The sequence below is a fragment of the Natrix helvetica genome, assembly GCF_964273705.1.
Source record: "Natrix helvetica genome assembly, chromosome: Z".
Taxonomy (NCBI): Eukaryota; Metazoa; Chordata; class Lepidosauria; order Squamata; family Natricidae; genus Natrix; species Natrix helvetica.
Genome location: NC_138554.1, coordinates 31,035,934 through 31,050,784, shown reverse-complemented (window position 1 = coordinate 31,050,784; position 14,851 = coordinate 31,035,934). Strand labels below are relative to the sequence as shown.

The window sequence follows — 14,851 nt, the reverse complement described above, 5'->3', positions numbered from 1 at the left end:
TTAGAGTGGGACACTTTGAGCCTAGAATATTGCACCTTTTCACAATATTCTAATTTTCTGAGATTGTGGATTTGGGGTTTTCATGAACTGTAAGCTATAATCATCACAATTATGACAAATCACAGCTTGAACTATCTTGCTGTGCATGTAATGAGTCCATCTCATATAAATTTCACCTTTTAAGTTGCATTACTGAAATAAATGAACTTTTTCACGATATTCTAATTTTTCGAGTTTCGCCTGCATATGCATTAAACTGTGAAAAAAGTTTAAGATGATGACTAAGAATTACAAAAATGTACCATAGAATGGAAGTGGTGATTGAGACTACAGAATACAATTGCCGGCTTAGTGCACAGATCCAAATTAAAGAACTTTGGACAGAATTGTTGCCGATACTCTTCTTGAAAACATCCAATGAGGACAAATAATTATTTCTTGTATAAGTGGATCCTCAACAAGTTATTTTTTCTTTAAAAGTTTTGTCCTGATATTCAACATAATGATGAACATGTTATTGATAGGGTTTATAAAATGTTGTTAAAGGTGAACCTGGAAAATGAAGGTTAAGCACTGTATGATTCAGTGGACAAAAAACTTTGGTCATAATATAATTCTTGAACAGTGAGAAAATATGTGGATGAAAGGGCTGAAATTTTCATTGAATTATAACCTAAAAGAGGATTTTTACCAAAGGATGTATTGTTGGTAAATACCTGACAAAGTTTTACAGATGTATAAAGATGTCTTTACAAAGATGTCTTATTATCCTATGGACCTATAAGAAAGTGAAGAAATATTCATGCCCTAATTTAGAAAATCATTAGAAAAAACATACAATCAAAACCAGAAACTTTTCTTTTTTATGTCTATTGAATGATGACCTTGGAAAAAAAAACCTGAACTTTTTAAATGTGTTTTTTGGCTGCAGTGAGAACTTTTCATGTGCAAAAATAAAAGGACATGTCAATTCCTACAATGGAAGAAGGGATGGAAAAATGGTGGAATTGACAAAGATGGCCAAATTAATCAAGGAAATGAATCTTTCCAGCTTTGTTTCTACTTGAAAACTGCTTCCAGACCTTGGCTTGAAACAGAAAAAAAAACACCTGACAGGGTTTTGATAATCAGATTAGTTTGTTGTAATAGAAATGAACAGAAGTTATTGATTATATGAAAGCAAAAAGTAAAAAGTTGAAACTGTAATTTTACTTTCTAATATACTAGACTTAAAAAAATTGGAAATCAGTGCTTTCTTTGCTTATCTTCCCCTCAAATCATTTCCTCTTCCTCTTTCTTCATCATTTTCTTTGTCTTTATAGCCTTTATTTCCATTTGTACTTTATAATAAGATAAATTTGAATAAAGTTTTTCTATTGGAAAAAAATAGAGTTGATTAGAAGAGGAAACTTCTTTCTTTTCATTTGTTTTTACATTTTTACATTTACATTTTATTTTCATATGCTTTTACATAGTACCCAGTGAATATAGACATGAAAGTTACTATATTGTATTATGAATTGGTGTCTGCCTCAGCAACAATTCCTTTGTGATTTTTTATATTATACATTATTGAACAGTCTCATCCATTTCAGAACTGTAAAATTAAATTATAATTAATAAATACTCAAATTATCTGTTCACTAATATATGAGAAGAATACTACAAGGCAAAATAATAAGCAGTTTATTTATGGGAAAATAAAATTTATGGGGAATATAGCATGGGGAATTAATACAATCAGCAATACAGATAGAAAAAGTCATGGAATGACATATCATGCAACAAGTCCCTTTGAAGAAAAAGGTTTCTGGTTAGTATATTTATCAGTGATGAACTAAAATATGAGGAGGCTATTGTGTTTGGACTTTGGCATTTGTTCAATGGTGTAGTCCTCTTTGAATTGTCACTTATTATTATTATTTTTCTTTGTGTTAACCAGTATGAATCAAGCTGTAGCTTCACTATTTTAATTTAATGATATTCTCATCTTTGATTTTTTACAGATGCGGCATTCATCTTAGTCCTAATTTAAATATCAAAATGGAGAATCAAACTATAGTCTCTCATTTTCTGCTCCTGGAATTCACCAAAGATCGGAATTTGCAACTTTTGCATTTCTTCTTATTCTTCATATTATACCTGGCAACTGCAGCAATAAATCTTCTCATTATCTCTGCAGTAGCTTTTGACTATCGACTGCACACCCCCATGTACTTCTTTCTAATGAATTTGGCTGTGCAGGACCTGGGCATTGTTTCAGTCACTGTTCCCAAATCCATGATAAATTCTCTCATGGATACCAGATACATCTCTTATTTTGGTTGCTTTGCACAAGTATTGATCTTTACCTCCTTTGAAACTTCTGATTTCTTCCTCCTGACAGTCATGGCATATGATCGGTATGTTGCCATTTGCCAACCGTTGCACTATGAGATGGTGATGAATTGGAAAGCCTGCACCAAAATAGTGATTCTGGTGTGGGTTATAGGTTTTACCTATGGAACGTTGCATACCGCTGGAACCTTTTCAACCCCTTTCTGTTCCAGTGTTATCAACCAGTTTTTCTGTGAAATTCCACATTTGGTAAAGGTTTCCTGCTTTGGTTTCAATTTAGTTGAAATTGGATTCCTTGTGGCTAGTATAATCACTATAGGATTAGGTTGCTTTATTTTTATTATTGTTTCCTACACGATGATCTTCAAGGCTGTTTTGAAAATCCCTTCTGTGAAAGGAAGGCAGAAAACCTTTTCCATATGTCTTCCCCATCTTACAGTGTTTTCAATGCTTTCGGTAACAGTGTGCTTGGCGTATCTGAAAGCTCCCTCTAATGCCAAATCTTATTTAGATTTTATACAAACTGCTCTTTACTCTTTACTTCCACCTCTGTTTAACCCAATCATCTATAGCATCAGAAACAAGAATATCAAATCTGCTGTGGCTAAATTATGGACTGTTTGATACCTTCCTTTGACAATATTTTCTGTTCTATTTTTCCCCACAATGAATCATTTAAGGAAGCAGACCTCCATTAAGTAGAAAATCAAGGTAGAAATTGTCATGGATTCCCAGTGTCAAAGGTCTTTAAGATGAAGAGAAGGAATTCAGTTGAGAGGTTGAATTAGTGGAATGTATTTTATACATTCCTATATAACCCTTTGTTCAATTAACACTGGGGAAATGAATAAAACACTTCTAAGAGTGAAATAGCATAATAAATGAAATAGCTTTATAAGAGTGTACTAAGTGGTTTAGCTTTTTCATCACTCAGTTTTATTGGCCTGTCTCAATCATATGTTGTTCTGAAGGAAGGAATTGATGACTTGATCTTTGTTAAAAGAATTACATAACTGTAACCATGTTTTAAAGTTTGTCTCAAATCATTGAAAGTAGAAAAAGATGATCCTCTCAGACTTCTTGCATATGGCAATACATCTTGATTCTTCTAACACTAAACCCCATATTCTTAATTTTGTGTGTGTGATTGAAGATCACAGTCATGAAGTGGGGGATAATTTCTCTGTTGTACACATCCTTGTAAACTGCACATGTCTTCTGCAATGTACACAAATCTAACTCTACACAGCCATCTGCATTTCAGGGATGTAGGAGACAGGAGAAGGGATGAGGTCTTACCATGGCTATTGGGTTTGTGTTTGGATATTTTTAATTTAGTATGCCAGAGGATAAATAATGGTTTGGAAAAGAGGTAAATCAGTTCAGAGGAGGGAAGGGACTGGCAGATTGTGTTTAAAGTGCTGAGGACTGAATATTAGGCAATATCTCCCTAGTGTTTACTATCTATTGTATTGATGTGTATTGAGGCAGAGGCGGCAGAAAATCATGGCGCTGATGAGCAATGGAAGGAATTGTGCAAGTTAAGGAGCAGTCAACTCATAGAGAATATAAGCCTAATGTCATCATCCACAATGTTCAGTCACCAAGCCTTAGCTGGCCTGAGCTCAGCTCTTTCTGCTTAATACCATATCATTCTCTTCTATTTCCCCTCTGATATTCAACTGGTCCATGCCTGGAATATGGGCTTTAAAATGTGTCTAATCCCATGTATTTTACATAGAATGAATAACTCTTAATTGGGAAAGTGCATAAATATGAACCATGTTGCTTTTATTAGGTTTTATTTTGGCTGTTCTTTATATTTGGATTGCTTCTTATCAGCCACTCAGAGTTGCATTGTTCTAGTTGGGCAACTTTTTGTCCCCTATTTATGAGTCAGCAGAAAAATGTTAGTTTGGGGATTAGGAGGTACCTGGTCATTTACACACTTACGACTGATTATCAAGCACCTCGCTATTACATGATTACCATTTGCAATTATCCCTTCTCCAGAAAGTCAGTAGGGGTGGTTCCAAGTGCTAGTGTAAGTCTCCCCACCCCTGCATCCTGCCCCAACCTCTCTGTATTAATGCTAATGTAGTTACTTGCATACCCCCAAATATTCTCCTGGCCTGGATACCACCTCTTGCTTCTCCTTTTGATTGTTGGATGTTCTCCTTGACCCACCCCAATATACACTGCACCTCCCCAACCTGCACGGCACCTTCCTTATGAACCTTCACACACCCTCCCCATCCCATACTGCACCTCTTGTCCATACTGACTTGGCCTTTCTGCATCCCTTTTGCACCCTTTGAAATCTCACACACTCCATGCACTCTCCCGAACCCAATAGCAGTCACTTATTGTACCTATATATATGAACTGTGTATGTCTAGTCTGATAAGGAAGAAAGGACTAGGGGTGACTTGATAGCAGTATTCCAATATCAATATCTGTGGCTTCACCTGGTGGAAGCTCCTGGAACTTTTCCCAGGCCATGGCTGGAGCTTGTAGAGCCAATTTGCTCGGAGCTTGCTGCGGGCCTGCAACACTAACAGATAAGTCCCCCAGTACCTTCGGGCTTGAGTTGTCTGTGGAAGGAGTGACTTCATGCTCCTTTTGGATAGGGCTTTGGCTAACTCGTGTAGGAGTTACCTCTGGTTGTCTAAGAGTGGAGTTGGAGAAGCGGCCACGGAGTTGGTCAATGTGCCGTCTCCAATTCCGACTGTCCTTGAGCTCTACTAGGTATGAGTGAGATCCGGTGATGCCTATCACCATGGCAGAAATCCACAGAGTTCCCCCAGCATAGTTGTGGATGTAAAGTGAATCCCCTATGCTAAAACTCCTTACTTTGCTTTTCGAATCTGGGGGCGATGTGGCAGAGTAATTTGGGTGTAGCTGGTCTAAGTGGGACCTTAGCCCGCGACCCATTAGAAGCTTGGAAGGGCTTCTCCCAGTGGTAGCACTTGGCATAATGTGCTGTATCAGGAGGAATTGATCAACCCGCATTTGCCAGTCTCCCGGGCCCATCCTGGATAGGTCCTCTTTTGCAAATCTCACCATTCTCTCCACCTGACCCTTGGAGGCCAGATGGAATGGAGCGACCAGGGCAAGTCTGATTCCCTGCGCTGATAAGAAGGACTTGAACTGCATGGCTGTAAATTGGCAACCATTGTCAGAGACCAAGACATCAGGCAGGCTGTAAGTGGAGAAAAGTCTCCATAGTGCCTTGATGACCGACTCTGCCATGGTAGAGGTCATCAGGACTACTTCTAGCCATTTCGAGTAGCCATCCACAACTACCATGAAAGTCTGGCCATGAACTGGTGCAACGAAGTCTATGTGAACCCTAGACCATGATGCTTGAGGTCGCTCCCACTCCTTAGCGGGTGCCTCTGTGAGAGCTGGTCTGGACTCCTGGCATGGTGTGCAGGTAGCCACCAATTCTTCAATCTCCCTGTCCATGTTAGGCACCACACGTAACTCCTGGCCAAAGACTTCATCCTGACAATTCCAGAATGCCCTACATGCAAAGCCTCTAACACAGCGATGCACAGTTTGGGTGGAACGACCCTGTCCCCCCACAGTAGACAACCATTTATTACAGACAGTTCATCATGTTTGCAGTCAAACATTTTAAACTCAGACCCAACAGGCCTCATCGGCCACCTCCTCCATACGCAGTTCAAAACTTGTTTGAGAGTAGAGTTGTTTGCAGAGTGGTGGGCAACGTCACAAGATGAAACAGGACCAATCTCAAGGCAGTCAACGAGAAGGACTGGCATCTTGGGGGTGGGGTCTGCCAGCAGTTCAGGTAGTGAGCATCGACTCAAGGTGTCAGCATTCCCTAATATAGACCCACGTCAATGGACAAGGCAATAAATGTAGGCTGTAAGGAAGATTGTCCATCTGGTCATTTGTGGTGACAAAGAAGTAGGAGTAGGCCGGTCCCAAGCCAGCAAGCCCAGTAGTGATTTGTGGTCTGTGATGAGTTCAAAGTCATGGCCATAGAGGTACTCGTGGAACCTTTTAATGTCGGTGATTGCAGCCAGAGTCTTACTGTCCAGTTGGCTGTAATTCCGCTCGGTGGCAGACAAGGTTCGCGAGTAATAGGCAATGGGTGCCTCAGTTCCATTGGGCGTGCAGTGGCTGAGGATAGCTCCGACTCTGAAGGGGGAAGCATCACACGTAAGAACAAGTGGCAGGGTCTGGCTGCATTGGACCAAAACCGTGTCTTCTGACAGCAGTCTCTTGACCACGGCAAATGTGGCTGCTTTGGCTTTGCCCCAGGACCACATTGCGTTCTTTGCAAGAAGTCGATGTAACAGTTCAGCAACTGTGGCTTTCTGTTTGAGAAAGATGCTGTAGAAGTCAAGGAGTCTGAGGAATGCCTGCAGCTCAGTCTGATTGCGAGGTGTAGGGGCATCCTGGATTGCCTTAATTTTTTTGTTGGTTGGGTGAATCCCAGAGCCGTTCATGAGGTATCCCAGGAATTCAACCCTTAGCACGTTAATTTGACATTTTTAATTTTTGAAGCGGAGGACTTTTTCTCTGATTCTGGCCAGAACGGATCTCAATCATTTAAATAATTGTGCCGTAATTGCAGCAGATACCAAGATGTCATCAAAATAGGGGACAACTCCTGGAATCCCTGCAAAAGCCGTTCCATGACGCTTTGGGACTGTCCAGGGATGTTACTAACTCAGAAATGCAGGCAGTTGTATTTGAATGCACCCCTGTGCATCACAATGGTTTGGGCCTCTGCCATGGCGCCATCTACAGGCAAGTGCAGGTATGCCTGCGCCATGTCTAACTTTGCAAAAACTTTTCTGGGGCCTAATGAATGTAGCAAATGCTGTACAATGGGTACAGAATAAGCACTTTGTTGCAAAGTTTTATTTATCATGCACTTGTAGTCTGTGCAGATGTGGAATGATCCATCAGATTTGACAGGTGTCACAATAGGGGTCTCCCAGCTCTGGATTCCCTGCCCTATTACTTTGTCCAGTTCCAAATTAATTTTGGGTCAGAGATCCAAAGGTACTCTCCTGGGGGCTACATTGCGATCCAAATTGAAGGATTTTGGGGTCCCCACATACTTAACAAGACTGGCGCCGAAGACATCCTCAAACTCCTTAAGGAGTTCCTCAGTGCTTTCGTCTCGTATGGCATTGATTCCGGTCACTTCTAGGCCTAGGGTTTCGAACCAGTCAAGCCCAAGGAGGCTCTGAAGGTCTCCATTGACTACTGTCACTGGTAGCTGGCCACAGAAAGTCTTGAATTGCACCCGGAAGGTGCCCTGGCCCACGATGGGGACTCGGTTCCCCTTGTAGTCTCGAAGGCGGATGTCAGGAACCAGTAGATGCTTCTTCTTGAGGCTAGGGAATAGCCTACTTGAGTACTGCCCAAGGCATTATGGTCTTGGGATGACCAAGTTTCAATCTCCATTTCACATGGAGAGTCCTCGATGAAGACTGTGACCTTCAGCTTTTTTGGCCGCTTTGTGTGGACTTGGCCTATGGAGGTATGGTAGGTGACTCTGGTGTCACCTTCTATTCGCTGTGGTGGCGGCTGCCATGCCCCTTGGTTGGGCCTCTGCTGGTGGTTAGGTTGGCTTCTGGGCATCCAGGTTGTAGCGGGGTGATTGCTTCTGCAAACCTTGGTGATGTGTCCCTTCTGATTGTACCATGGGCAGATTGTGTCGCGGAAATGGCAATGCGATTTGAGATAGCTAATATCTCCTCTGCAGGCCAATGTCTCTAACACCGCATATGATGCTGTCAAGTATCAGTTCATCGAAATCTCTAAACTCTCAGTACGCTTCAGACTTTCTAAGCGCTGCAATATATTCATTGATGGATTCACCCTCTTTCTGATTGCAAATGTTAAATTCGTTCTTTCTGACATGTTTAGGTGGTCTGGGAGCATAGTGTGCCCTCAGCATCTGTTGTAGCACCAACTAAGTGACCGATTGGAGTGGCGTTGGCTCGGACAAGTCTTTTGCAGTCTTGAACACTTCCCATCCACAGTAGCTCAGGAACATCTTTTTCCAGCCTTCAGAAAGACCCATGAGGTCGTTGGCTCCGAGGAAGCAGTTGAACCTCAGCATGTAGGATTCCCAATGCTCGGTGACTGGGTTGTACGGAGTCAGTGGGGCTTGCATGGCCATCTTGTGTCTCTGAGTATGTTTGAATTAGCTGCTCAAAAGATGGCTGTTGATGCCGAACTCAGCTCTGGGGTGGATTCACTTGCTGGATTATATGCTCTTTTGTTTGCCTAGTTGCCTTCCAATCCCACCTTCGCCACCAGTGTTAGATCGGGTAAAGGAAAGGCACACTTAAGCTTAGGCAACAACTGCTCTTTATTAAGTCAGGAGCAACTATGTACAATCCAGTGAAGGTTCATTCTGACAGCAGCCCTTTTATAGTTAGCTGTCAGACTCTTCAACCAATCAGGTTGAATCTCTGTTCCCGTCAGAACAGAGAACCTTGGTGGAAGCCATTGTAACTGATTCTGGTATCGAACTCAAACTATTCTCCAAAGCACCTGTAAGTCAAAGACTACCTCAACTTAAGCTTCTCTTATCACTAGAGACAAACCTGTTAATATCTTCATTGACTATAAATATGCTATTGACATGCTATTTGCCATGCTATTGATGCCTTAGGAAAACAGAATAGGTTTTTGACCTCAAAATACATATATAGAGGCTGAAAATGCTTCAACACGGGAAGTTTTAAAGAAGAGATTGCATAACCATTTGGCTGAATTGGTATTGGGTTTCCTGCCTAATCAGGGGGTTGGGCTAGAAAACCTCCAAACTCCTTTCCAACTTTGTTTAGAGTTGTTTAGAATTCTAAATTCTAAATATGTGAAAAGGCACTGTCTACTCAAGTTATTGTAAATGCTATTCAAGCACATAGTTTGATCGGGAGCTTATGTACAAACTTCAAGGGTTGCTTGTGTGCCTTACAAACCAAGCTTTCAATGCTGCTATAAGACATAGGGTTACAAAGAGAGGTAAACTGGGTTTAAATTTCTTTTGAATACTTACAAGCCAACTTTCTTTTCTCCCTACACATGGATACAGGTTTGTTTTGGTGATTCATGGAATATCATCCACTGACTCAGGGCCTCCCTAAACTACAAGAGGAGTATCAGAGGGAGTGGAGAATGCTAACAGGGTAATCAAAAGTCTATAAATATTCTCAGTTATCCAGGTGATAGTGGTATCAAAAGTGGTCTGTCTTCACATAAAATGTTGTTTGGTCATCCTCCTTGTACAATTAAGAGTTGGGAACCCCATCCTTGACTCTCACTAAAAGAGATGAATCTTTACATTTTGATCTTTTATTTTTGAACAGGCAAATACAGGCTCTTTCAAAGAAAGAAAACCATCAGCAGCCAATCCCTTTGGATGACAGACTGCATCAAACATCAATGCAACAATAAGATTAGATTCCTTCCTTGCAGAAGATTATACCATTACATTCAACCTGGGATGAACACTTCCAAGTAGTGTTAATCATTCATACTACTATAATAATTGCTAAAAGGATCATGTAGTACACCACATCCATGCAAAACTGCTGTTTTTTTATTCCAGTCTAGGATAACCTGCAGTACCTCCACTCAAGCTGAATATTATTTTATTTTAACAAATTCTTAGGCAGGCAGCTAGGCAGCAGGGAAATTAAATTTTCAGAATGATCAATATTTTATATGTACTAGACCCCATAAAATTGGTTGGCAAAGGAGGATATACTGCATAATACAAATAGGAATATACAGAACATCTATCTGCTGATAAATACACATTAACACAAACATCCCTGCAAGCACCTAATCTACTTCACCATGTGGCTCCATTTTGGAGCCGTCTGGTTCTCAGTAATAACAGAAATACTAATATTGTAAATTGGAGATATTCAATTAATGGATGGAAAATCCAGAAATCATGTTTAAAACAACTTATTTACACTAGTCATAATTAATGGGACACATAACTATCACATTACAGGCCAAAGACAGTTGTGAAATCGACCATGGAATCCCTTCAGATAATGGTTGGTTATGAAATATAACAAAGATATTTGTAAAAAAAAAAATGGAAAGGCCAACGTAAGAAAAAACAGGCACTAGGGAAATAGTGAGGTCATCCTCAACAAGCTTTGCATCTGGCCTGAATCATGGAAGTTCCTTTGCTTTCCTAAGATGTCATAAAGATGTCATTCATGATCTTATGGGTAGTAAAAGGATATCATATTTTTGTCAAATATAAGAAATTTATGTTATTCATTATCAGCCTGAGTGCAGAAATAAAAAAGGTGGTTGTGGATATACATTTTGTTCTTTATCTCTTCATTTCAAGTTAGGGATGATGATAATGAAGCAGCACAATGAATCTCGAAGGTTCTCTATGTTTTGGAGAAATTGCTCAACTCTCCAACATGGTAACAGAATAAACCATTTATTGTGATGGAATATAATCTGGATAATGAGGAGGGAGGGAGTGTATTCCACAGGAGCAAGAAAGTTCAGATAGCTTCCATATGAGAAAGAGGATGAAGACAGCTCATCATTAATAGTGCCCAGAATATTGGTTTTATGGGGCTTTAATTCAGAAAGATTCTATCTAAAGTGAGGAACAATGGAGAAATCTGTTTAGAAGACAAAATAAAAACAAAAATCTGTAAAATAGTATTCCGGATGTTGAAATCTGTTATAGAATAAATGTCATGAAAGCCTTCTTGCTTAATTCCCATTAGAGCAGGGAAAACAATAGCTGCTAATTGCTAATGATGTTTAAAAAAATTAAGCAGCTCATAATATTTGTTAATGTTGTTTCTATGGTCTCAAGGGAAGCTAGAGAGTCATATAAATATAAATTCAGCTTATTATTAAGCTTGTCAAATATAAAGTCTAATGTTCCCTTAGTGATACACCTTTTTCAAGACTGAATATGGGTAGCAATCAATTACAGGACTCATATTAAATATACTAAAGAGAGACAATAATTGTCTCTTTTGTCAAGAAAATATGTAAGTTATTTTGGTATTGATTATTTTACAGGAAAGCATTACCAGGCATTTTGGGCAAATTGGCATTTATATCCATGACTTGACTTTGTATTAGATGAATTTCTATTTTTTTCCCATTGGGCAAGATTTAATAAAATGAAATTAGAACCTGGTGATTTGCTGTAATAAAAAATGTTTTAGGGGTAGGAGATCAATAAAGGGAAAATTGTTTTCAGAAATGTAGACTAGAAATGTTGGTTGAAATTATTATGAATCAGAATTAATATAATTTCTACATACATCTGCCTATATGAGGGTTAATATTAAAAATGGTTAAATATTTGATTCACTTTTAACTACAGTGATGAAACTTCAATAATTTCTTATTATTGTAGAGTATGCTTACATTATAGCAAAAAAGGTTGGACAAAATCCCTCTTCAGTATTATTTGGAGGGCATATTCAACTATGTTTTTTAGCTTAGCTTAAAAGTCAGTGTTAAGTTATCTTCCTCTATTAAATTAGAAAAGTATATAATATGCATTTTTTTAAAAATCAAAAAGTTATGTCTCCAGACCATCACTTATCAATGGGTGGAATGATTCATTCAGAGACATCAATATGGTAGCATGTAAGTGTGTTAACTAAGTAATAAACTGAAAAAAAGTATGGTGGTGACTAGGAATCACAAAAATGTATCATGGAATGGAAGCGGTGATTGAGACTAAAATCTTTTTTTGTTTTTGTTTTGGGTTTTTTTGTTTTCCTCTTTCCTCTCTTTCTCCTAACTTTACCATTTTTTGTATGTGTTCATTTCCATTGGTATCTTATATTAAAATAATTCTCAATAAAATATTTTATTGAAAGAAAGACTAGATGGGACTTACTAATATAGCTTCTTGATTTCTTGTTTGTTCTGATAAAATGTACTTTAACTATATCCTTTTACATAGTACCAGGTGAATATGGAGATGAGAATTTTAATCTTATATTATGTACTGTCTGAGCAACTTCATTAAATAACGTCATACATTCCAGAAGTACAAAATAAAAATTTAACTAATAAATAATCAAATTGTCTCTTCACTAATATCTAAAATAAATACTATAAATCCAAATATTATTAATAGTTGACAATTTATGGGAAATGCCACATTGATTAGAGTTACAGCAACCAGCAATGCAAATGGAAACACTTGAGGGAGGACCTGACTTGAAATAAGTCTCTTTTTAAATTATTTTACATCCTGTAACTACTAGAATTATAGTGCACCCTGTAATAATAAAAGACAGTTGAAGACAGCTGAGCTGTATCATGACCGAACAATAACCTAAACACTACCCAACAATGCTCTTCATTGGTGTATCCATTCCTTACCCAGAAAAAAAAAGATTTAGTGGTGAAAGTGAAATAATAAATTAAAATTTCATTTTTTTCCAGGCCATCTCCCAGGCTGAAACCTACATCTTATTTTTCAGTCTCCTCTCTGTGTGTAGGTGTGATATAAATTTTCTCAGTGCTAAAGGTATACTTGGAAGGTTCTTCAGAGTTGTAGCAAACATTTTAACCATAACAAGAAAAATAATTAGAATGGAAAAAGGAAGAGGGGGATAAAAGGCTTTCTGGTTAGTTCTTTCATCAATGATTAATTGCAATAGAGAAAGTGTGTGTTCTGACTGGACATTGCCATTCTTTCAGTGCCATAGTTATTTTTCAATTGTCACATTTTTATTATATTTTCCCTTCTGTTCCGGTATGAAACAAGCTGTAGCGGTTTCAATTTAATGCTATTCTCAACTCTGATTTCCTACAGACATGGCATTCATCTTAATTATAGCTTAAAGATGGAGAATCAAACAATTGTCTCTTATTTTTTGCTCCTGGAATTCTCCAAAGATCGGCATCTGCAGCTTTTGCATTTCATCTTATTCTTCCTATTGTATCTGGCAATTACAACAGCAAACCTTATCATCATCTCTGCAGTAGCTTCTGACCATCGACTACACAGCCCCATGTACTTGTTTCTAGTGAACTTGGCAGTACAGGATGTGGGTATTGTTTCATCCATTGTCCCCAAATCCATGATAAATTCTCTCATGAACACCAGATACATCTCTTACTTTGATTGCTTTGTACAAGTATTGATCTTTAACTGCTTTGAAGCTTCTGATCTCTTCCTCCTGACAGTCATGGCATATGATCGGTACGTTGCCATTTGCCAACCGTTGCACTATGAGTTGGTGATGAATTGGAAAGCCAGCATCAAAATAATGATTCTGGTGTGGGTGACAAGTTTTCTCTATAGTATGTGGCACACCATTGGTACGTTTTACATCCCTTTCTGTTCTAATGTTGTCAACCAGTTTTTCTGTGAAATCCCATATTTGCTAAAACTGTCCTGCTTTGGGTTCAATTTAGTTGAAGTTGGATTCCTTGTGGTTAGTATAATCACTTTAGGATTAGGTTGCTTTATTTTTATCATCGTCTCCTACACGATGATCTTCAAGGCAGTTTTGAAAATCCCTTCTGTGAAAGGAAGGCAAAAGACCTTTTCCACGTGTCTTCCCCACCTTACGGTCTTTTCAATGTTTTGGATAACAGTGTGCTTGGCGTATCTGAAACCTCCCTCTAATACCAAATCTTATTTAGATTTCATACAAACTGCCCTTTACTCTTTATTTCCACCTCTGTTTAACCCAATCATCTATAGCATCAGAAATAAAAATATCAAATCTGCTGTGGCTAAATTATGGACTTTCTGATACTTTGACAATATTTTCTGTTTTATTTTTCCCCACAATGAATCTTTTAAGGAAGCAGCCCTCCATTAAGCAAAAAATCAAAGTAAAAATTGTCATGGATTCCCAGTGTCAAAAGTCTTTAAGATATAAGAGAAGGAATTCGGTTGAGAGGTTGTATTAGTGGAGCATATTTCATACATTCCTACATAACCCTTTGTTTATTTAACATTGGGATACTGAATTAAACAGAACTTCTAAGAGTCAAATAGCATAATAAATGAAATTGCTTTATAAGAGTATACTAAGTGGTCTAGCTTTTTCATCACTCAGTTTTACTGGCCTGTCTCGCTCCTATGTTGTTCTGAAACAAGGAATTGATGACTTGATCTTTGTTAGAAGAATTACATAACTGTAACCATATTTTAAATTTTGTCTCAAATCATTGAAAGTAGAAAAAGATGATCTTATCAGACTTCTTGCATATGGCAATAAATCTTGATTCTTCAAACACTAAACCCCATATTCTCAATATTTTTTGTGTGTGATTGAAGGTCACAGTCATGAAGTGGGGGGTAATTTCTCTGTTGTAGACATCCTTGTAAACTGCACATGTCTTCTGCAATACACAGAAATCTAACTCTACACAGCCATCTATATTCCAAGGATGTAGGAGACAGGAGAAGAGATTAGGCCGTGAAGCGAATGTATGGCTTGCGTGCCACAGGTGGCACACAGTCATTTCTTATGGC

The 14,851-nt window shown here is 38.5% G+C and overlaps 1 protein-coding gene across 1 annotated transcript; it reads left to right on the top strand.

The window, feature by feature from the left end:
• Nucleotides 1–2,043: 2,043 nt before the first annotated feature.
• LOC309401378 (uncharacterized protein) lies at nt 2,044–14,123 on the top strand (the record flags this gene model as incomplete). The annotated part of the gene is made up of 3 exons (XM_081970448.1): nt 2,044–2,955; nt 7,349–7,503; nt 13,175–14,123. The coding sequence occupies 3 exons, from the start codon at nt 2,044–2,046 to the stop codon at nt 14,121–14,123; spliced, it is 2,016 nt and encodes a 671-aa protein (XP_081826574.1).
• Between the last annotated feature and the right edge of the window lie 728 nt (nt 14,124–14,851).